This window comes from Tenrec ecaudatus, chromosome Y (assembly GCF_050624435.1).
Source record: "Tenrec ecaudatus isolate mTenEca1 chromosome Y, mTenEca1.hap1, whole genome shotgun sequence".
Classification (NCBI taxonomy): Eukaryota; Metazoa; Chordata; class Mammalia; order Afrosoricida; family Tenrecidae; genus Tenrec; species Tenrec ecaudatus.
This window is the reverse complement of record NC_134549.1, coordinates 5,647,154-5,655,764: the sequence shown is the minus strand read 5'-3', so window position 1 is coordinate 5,655,764 and position 8,611 is coordinate 5,647,154. Positions and strand designations below refer to the sequence as shown.

The 8,611-nt window shown below is 45.5% G+C and overlaps 1 protein-coding gene across 1 annotated transcript; it reads right to left on the bottom strand.

Annotated features, from left to right (window-relative positions):
- Positions 1-2,930: 2,930 nt before the first annotated feature.
- Positions 2,931-5,701, bottom strand: LOC142435545 (actin-like protein 8). Its single transcript, XM_075539768.1, has 2 exons — positions 5,354-5,701; positions 2,931-3,680 (listed from the first exon to the last, which is right to left on the bottom strand). The coding sequence occupies exons 1-2, from the start codon at positions 5,699-5,701 to the stop codon at positions 2,931-2,933; spliced, it is 1,098 nt and encodes a 365-aa protein (XP_075395883.1).
- Positions 5,702-8,611: the final 2,910 nt, after the last annotated feature.

The following is an 8,611-nucleotide window of genomic DNA, read 5'->3' as shown; positions in this document are numbered from 1 at the left end:
TTTTGAACTCCTTTTCAACTGCTTCTATTTTTATTATTTCCTGTTTGTTTGGGAATGATCTTCGTTTGGGTTTTACTTTGTTGTTGGCAGTGTTTTCAATAAGATTTCCTTTACATCAAATCCACGACAGGTTAATCGACAGAGATAGTTACTAGATGAAGTGTTTCTTGGGATGCTTAGGGGGAGTTAGGTAGAAGTAGGGAACCTACTAATAAAGGCACCAAGTCTTAAGATGGTTTAAAATCTACTGTGGTGATGATTGCACAACTCAAAAATTTTCATATATGTGAATCTCTGATTTTAGGGTCATGAATTATATAAATAAAATGGTTCATTAAAAACCATTTTTAAAAGGAGGTCTTGGGGATGTAGCTGTGTATGACACTGTGGCCTTGGACAAGAAAATCTCTCGCTGGCTCAACCCATGCTGAACTATAAGAATCCTATTAGCCTGAAGCCCATTGTAAACTTGAACTTAGGTTTTATTCTTCTTATGTTGGGGCAAATAGCACTCATTTTATTTCTGTGTCATTAAACATGGCATGAGTGGGACTCACTTTTTGAAGCACTTTCCATGCCTGGTGAGGTGGATGTCATGGTTATTGATAAACCTGACTCATATGAGTGATATCTCTCACACTATTTCATCCCACACCTCTCTTTCAAGAGAAGTTTCTAATTTTCCATGCTATACCTCAGCCTCATCTTTGATCATCCTCGACCTTAGCTCTTAAGAGAGTAGAAGTATTGCTCCAATTGTCTATCTCAGGGTAAGTTCCATGTCTATGCTTATGACAGCCCTGCATGGAACCATGTCTGACCAAGTTCCTGGTGTTTTCAGAGCTTTTCCACATGATAATTCTCCTCCTTCAAATAAGGGACAGCCCACTTAGGGGATGGACTTGCAGTTGGGAGAAATGGATTCCAGTGGTAAAAAACAAATTGAGTTGAACACTGGCTTCCAAATTCTTCCACCTGCCAATGAAACACGGATTCAGTAGTCTTTGGCCTTCAAATCTTATTGAAACTCAGCACATCACCTGATGGAGCCACGAGCCCCTATGAAAACTGATGGCCAGCTTCCAAATTATTGCTCCTTCCTCTGTATTAGGATATGTGACACAGTCATAAAAAATCTGCCCCTAATATCAATGATGGAGCAATAATAGATCCAATAGCAGATTCTTTCTCCTGTACCATTAGGCACAGGCTAGGTTGGGGACCTGGTCCTTCAGGCTCCTTCCACCTAGCAGTTGTCTTCTATGAAAGTTTCTGAGACTTCAACTATGACCCCTACACACCTTCTGGCTGATTGTAGATATTCTAGGGGTCAGGAGAATTGATGATAATCAGGCATGTGGCCCTTGCTTCTAACTGTCCTATGTGTGTCGTGGGTAGTCAGTGTGAAATGAAGACAGAGTCAATAGTTTAAATTAGGGTTCCAGGTGGTCTCTACCTTAGTCCATTCCATCTAAAATAGCCAGACCACACTGACTGTGTACACTTAATTCATCCCATTATATGTTATGCAAGCATTTACTCTCTATTATCCCATTGCTCAAGCCTCCCACCACAGAGCCCATTCCAACTCACAGTGACTCTCCCGGTAAAGTCTCCAGGACTGTGAATGCTTGCAGGATCAGAGAGCCTCCTCTCTCTCCCTTTGTGCAATTGGTGAGTTTGAACCACTGTCACAGATAGTAGCCCAGTGATGAATATGAAGCTACCTACAAGTTATTTCTATGTCCCTGAGCCACTGTCATTTACATGGTATATGTTTATCTACCCTAAGTGCAATGCTGAGCACAGTGCTTACCACCCAGTATATTCTCAAACTTTCCCTGAGTAAATGTGGCACTGTGAATTAGGGTATGGAGACTGCATGGGTACTCCTTGGGGCACACAAACACTTAATGCACTTGGGTGGGAGTTGGACTCAGTCAGCATCACATCAAGAGAAAAGCTTGGCGTCCCATTCTGACAAGCCAGCATTGAAACCCCCAACACATACAGGGGATTGTCATGAGCCAGAAGGTGACAAAAAATCCAGCTGTTGGTTAGAGTGAATGGATAGAACAATGCAGAGGAAGGAAAGGAGGCTCTGGCCCTTGCCCCTTTCAGCTCATTGTAACCAGTCAACTGGAAATCTCCAGTCCAATCCCCAACTCTGCTGCCCCCCTCTGGCTCCTGCTTCTCTCTACACTTGCTGGATCCATGAGAAGGGCATGAGGGAGGGCTTATAAGGGGCCCCACCCTTCCTTTCCCCCATTCATCACAGGAGCCTGTACTAGTCTCAAACAAGTTTTTTATTTGCAAATATAAAACAAACAGGAGCCTGGCCATGGCTGATACACTCCAGACTCACCAGCTGGTCCTTCCCCAGAAAGAGTCTGTGTGACTAGAGACCTCAACTGTACCTCCCCCACCCTGTGTAGTTTTGAGTAAACAATAATGAAACATGCTAGAAAGGAGCTCCAGAGTTGAAGTCTTCTCAACCCAGAAGCGAAGTCAAAGGACTTGGTGGAAAAGGAGAGGAGGAAGACCCTCATTGTATTGAAATGAGCTGTAAAAATGGGCTCTGCCACAATAATCCTGGTGAGGGGCCCTGTTGCCATCTCTTGTATATGTCTTCCTTAGCATTAGTGCCAAGAGAAAGCAAGTCAAAAACAAGGCTCTGGACCTGCAGATGGCCACTGCCACCCCATGGACAAACCACACCTAAAAGAATGTCCCCTGGGGTCATCCAGAGATGACATCCTACTATGAAGGATTTGGATGCCCTTCTGAAACAAAGATAAAACCTTAGAATTTAAAACTCCCTGGGATCTTCAGCCTCCCCAAATTAGTGGATCCAAGGTTCTCAACTACCTCTAAATCCTATTACTGAACCCATAACTTCCTTCCCATTAAAGGCCCATCTCAGGACCAGGTCACACCTTCCCATCCTCCTCATATTGCTCTCTGGTCACCCACTGGGACTTGAAAGAAGAAAGTTGGGCCACTACAGAGGCTCCTAGCCAGACACTGAAATTTCTATCTGAACCCACCCACAGGGAGGCATTGGTGGAAGAAAGGAGGTCACTAGTGGCCAGCTCATTGTACAAACGATCTGAGAATCCGGGGTACATGGTGTTTCCCCCACAGACTACCACATGGGACATGAGCATCGGGTGTAGTGAACTGTCACAAGTCTTGAGCGACTCCAGCAAGAGCTGGGGGATGCTGGGCCCTGGCAGATTGAACACTTGAGGGCTGAAGAACATCTCAGGAGCAATCTGCTCCATGGGGGTCAGCTCCATCATGGTGCCATCAGGGAGCTGGTACATGAGATCTTTGTCAGAGCTGCTGGGTGTACACTGGAAGAGAACCTCGGCCAGGTTATTTGGCACGTAGCACTTCCTCTTCTGAGTATGATTAACCGTCTCCATCTGGAACAGGTTGCGTGGGTCAGCATCATCTTTGAAGAGGCTCTTGCAGAGGTAAGCAGAAAGATCCTGGCCAGCAAACTCCAGCATCTGGCAGCTTGAGTGCACTGGGTACCCCTGGTGGAAACACTTCACTTGCGTCAAGCCATAGCCAGAATCCACCACCATGCCGGTCAGGTGGCCAGAGGAGTACAGAGACATGTTCAGCTGATCGGCCAGGAGCAGGGTGGGCACATGCAGGTACTCAAACATGATCTGCAAAAAAAGACACCATTTACTGCATGATTCCTGCAACACAGGCTCAAGGCCACAGTCTTCCCCACATCAGGGGTCTGAAACTTAACAATTTCACTTAGTTCTTTGGCATAAATATATTTTATATCTGCAAATGAAATCACCAGTATCTAAATTATATCCTTCAATTTTTTTTGAAATTTACTTTGGGGACATATATATGTGCTAAAGGCCAAGCTCCAGGGCCAAGTTTGCTGGCTGCAACCACAGATGTATGGCTCATAAATTGGGTGACAGCCCGGACCCTCATTCAGGACACTTGCAGGGTATACCGAGGATCTGGATTCCAGATAGCGTGGACAATGTTAGGTCTGCAGGAAGGGATCAGTTTGAAGCCTGTATCATGCCTTTAGAAGAGAGGAGTATGGTGTTGTTGAAAGAAAAATACTCAGCACTCCAAAGCCCTGGTTGCACAGTGGGTTATGATAAATACAAATCAGGCTGTGATAAATATGTGTCAACAGCTTGAAGCCACCAGCTGTTCTGTAGGACTAAAGCTGAGGTTTTCTGCTCTTGTGAAGAATTTATAGTCTGGGAAACCCAGAGGGGTAATTCTACTCTTTCTTTAGGGGCACTCCAATAGGGTCAGAATACACTCAATCATTTTTTGTTTCATATTCACGAATGAATTCCAAAAATAAGAGCAGAAAAAAAATGAACCTGTTAGTAGAGCGCCTTTTGCTTTCTGTTAGTCATAATGTTCCAAGATTCAAGGTAAAATCTGAGTTTCGACATTATTCAGGTGTCTATCTCTGCCCTATTTTGCCTTGGGTGTTTACTCAGGTTTCCATACTGACAAAAATAGGACATATTTTGCTTACGCTTGATTTCCAGTAAATCTCAAATGAAGCCTCACAACTACCAGGCCTCTGTGGATTCTCTGATTGCAACACATGCCTGCCTCCTCCCACTCTCTCCCCACATGCTGAGCGTCAACCTCACCTAGTGAGGCCACATTCTCTGAGAAGCCCTCAGTGGCCACCTCCCAAAAGGCCTCTACTCCTCCTCATTGTGATGTCAGCGCTCACCCTGATATTTTTCCTTCTCAAATGTATCATGTTCAGCATGTTGATTTTCTTACCTGATTCTTGGCCTGGGTCTTCCTCCAGAGTGCAAGCTCTGTAAGGCACTCAGGAATGAATACCCTTGGAAGAATGAAGAGCTCCTCCCTGCACCCTGCCCACACAGCATTTTAATTGCTGTGTTTCACCTGTCTGAGGGGCTTCTGGGAGTGCTCTCACCTAGAACTGTGCTTGACACAAGTACACAACTAAACAGAAAAGGAGCAGCTGTTATTGAGTTCATTCCAACTCATGGCAAGTCCCTGTGCTGGAGCAACAGTACCCAGCCATCTCCCTGTCTTTACTCTCCGCAGAGGCAGTTGCAAGTGCTTACTGTCATTGTGCCCCTGGGTGGTTTTGAAGTGTTACCTCTTTAGTGGTTAGTAGCTGAGCCCCCCTGCCCCCCAACAGAGTCATGGGCACACATGAGGTGCCTAGGACACATCCCTGGACAATGCTTTAAGAAGCTGAGTCCTCAGTGCCCTGTCATGGCTGAATAAACAACTACTCCCACAGTTTAGATCCCTCCCCAGACCCAACTCCAAAGGTGATTTGACCTGAAGAAGGCTTTACCTCCAATGTCTTCTTCCGGTCAGTCGGCTCCCAGAAGGGACTCTCGGTGATCAATACTGGGCAATCCTCGTGCTCCTCTCTGTATTCATTCATGATGAATGACCAGATGTGCTCCACCCCTTCCCAGTTGAGCACATGGCCACGCTCTGTAGGGTAGCTGAAGGTATCAGGGTGGGAGAAATCGATGCCCAGGCTCACTTGTCTGCGAGCATAGCTGGGCCCGGGGTTCTCCTGGCATGGTGTGTAATTCACGATGTTAGAGAGGACCATCTGAGGCTTGTTACACCCAGCCAGGCCAGCCTTCACAAAGCCAGAGCCATGGTCAATGACGATGGTCTTGGTGGTCATGGTAGTTGCAGAAGGAGGTTCTTTTGGATGGAGCTCTCTGATGATGTCTGGCAAACTCCACCTATGGAAGAAGGAAGTGGGTGTTAATAACAAAGCCATTCTCAGTCACCACTGAGTACTTCCAGACACATGCACAAAAGCAGACTATCGGCTGGCCCTGAACCTGTCTGGGTCCCCTACCCTGTCTTGGCCTCAGGCCTTACTTGTGTTGGGCATGCATGCTTACTTAACCAAAAGCCTGCTCAACGTACAAGATCCAACTAATAGGTCGAACGTTCTAAAGTGTTTCTGGACATTAAATAATGCATATATCATGACTTGTGTGTGTACTTGGTAATTTTTAAATATATAAAACAATTAAAATTAGAAGGTAACATATCAAATTTGTGTGGGAAGAGGTCAAGCAATTCTTATAGAGAAACGTATCAGTAAATGTGACTAGAAGAGACGTTTTAAATCAACACTATAAGACTAAATCTAAGAAAGAAAGGGCTGGTGGGAATTAAACCCTCAAGATGCACAGAATGGCAATAATAAAGAGAAAATGTAATGCCATTGAAAACATGAAACCAGACTTCCAGGAAGCTGGTGACGGAGTGACATACCAGAGGGACTCCACAGAATCCAGCCCAGGAGAGTTGTTTAGAGGGTACTTTAACCCAGCTGGAATGCAGGAGGAGCATCATAAAGACAAGTAGGTACAGACCCATGGGGTTTTGAGGGGCTGCGAGATTTTGGCTTACCTCAATGGAAGCTGGCTGGGGCTTGACCTTGGCCCCAAATAGACTTCAGCGGGGACCATTTGGAGCCTGTAGAGGGGCTTGATCTCAACAAAGTAACAGTTTGTCCCAGCCTGCCTCAGGACAGAGACAGGACCCTTGCAAACCTACTGGCAGGAATCTGTGTTCAGCTACATTGTTGCTTCTGTTTACATCTCTGCTCCCTGTTGCCCCACAGACCTGGAAGGCTGCACAGGAGCTTTTTCTCCGAGCAGCCACAGCTTGCCATTGCTGCCTCTGGGCTGGGACTAAACCCTCACAGCTGAACAGGCCGGGATCAGCTACATCGTTGCTTTTGTTTACTTGTCTGCTCTCCTTCCCTCCAGTCTTTGAGGGCTGCATGTTGGGGCCTTTTCTCAGCTCAGCTGCAGTTTGTCTCTGGCCTTGGGGCAGAGTTTAAGACGTTGAAGTTCCATGGGGTGAGTGGCATTAAGCTACATAGTTGCTTTTGTTTCCCTCTCTTCCCTATATTCCCTCACAGTCAAAGCTGTCTTACTTTTTAATTTTTTTCTCCTCTTTGTCTCTTTCCTGTTCTCATACTCCACTGCTGGCCTCCAGACCAGTCCCCTTAGCCTAGGGCATTAACCCCTACATCACACTCAGCTAGGTGGAGCTCCACCCTGCATAGCTGGCTTGAGGCTAAGGAAAGTCAAGCTTTCCTTCCAGGGGGTACTCTGCCCAACTTCTCACCAAGGAATTCCTGCTTGTGTACCTGGGGGCATAAAGCAGCTCCGCTAACACTCATCAACATTCCAAGCTGTTGCAGGAACCACTGCCCAACCTCCGCAAGATCAAACAGGCAACCCACCAGGCTTCCGGAAAACTCCCCTGATAGGGAGCCACAGGAGGATAAAGAGGTAGGTTAATCCCATAGTAAAAATTAGCTGTAGGCAGTTCGAAGAAGCATTCCTATAAATCTCCCAGGGAGAGCCAGTACATTTTGACTCCCAGGAAAATGTCACCTGACACCTCTAAAACAACACAATGCAAACAGCAGTCAGGTCCAATGACCTCAGTGGAAAAAAAAACAGCAGCAACAAAAGACAATGGCAGAAGATATACCAAATATAACACTTACAGCCATAGAGGAATACGGAAGAGTAGCAGGATACAAGATCAATAAACAGAAGTCGGTAAGTTTTCTATACACAGAGGACAGGGCCATGGAAAGAGGGAATTGAGAAGGAAGTACCCTTCACAGTAGCTAAGAAAAAACTGAAATACCTAGGAATATATTTAATTAAAAATACTATAAAAGGAAAACTATATATAAGGAAAACTATAAAATCTTACTACAGGAAACCAAAAGCAACCTCCACAAATGGAAGAACATCCCCTGCTCGTGGGTTGGAAGGCTCAACATAGTAAAGATGACATTCCTACCTAAAGCACTTTACAAGTCCAATGCTATACCAATTCAAATACCATCAACCTTCTTCAAAAAATTGGAAAAACTGACCACTGAATTCATATGGAGAAGAAACCCAGAATTAGCAGAGAACTCAACAAGAAAGACACCGTTGGAGGACTCGCCCTACCTGATTTTAATGCCTACTACACAGCTACAGTGATTAAAACAGCGTGGTACTGGCACAATGACAGACACTCAGACCAGTGGAAAAGAATAGAAAGCCCAGGAGTAAAATCACCAGCATATAGACAACTGATCTTTGACAAGGGTCCCAAAAACATCAAGTGGGAAGCAGATGCCCTTTTTAACAAGTGGAGTTGGAAACAATGTATATCCTCATGTAGAAAGATGAAACATGACATTTGCATCACCCCATGCACAAGAATAAACTCAAGGTGGATCAAAGACTGAGAAATTAAACCCAAAACCATCAGGACCATTAAGGAGGGAATCGGGACTAATCTCAGAGCACTGGCCCAGGGAGCTCATAGGCTCACTGCAACAGGGAAGGGTACACACACAGGTGAACTGGAAATCGACAAATGAGATTTAATAAGAATAAAGCACCTGTGCACCTCGAAACACTTCACCAAGAGGGTGACAAGACAACCCACAGGCTGGGAGAGGATTTTTAGTAATGACACATCAGACAAAGGGCTCATTACTAAAATCTACAACACCATCATGACCCGCAAAAAGAGGAAAACATTTAACCCCCTA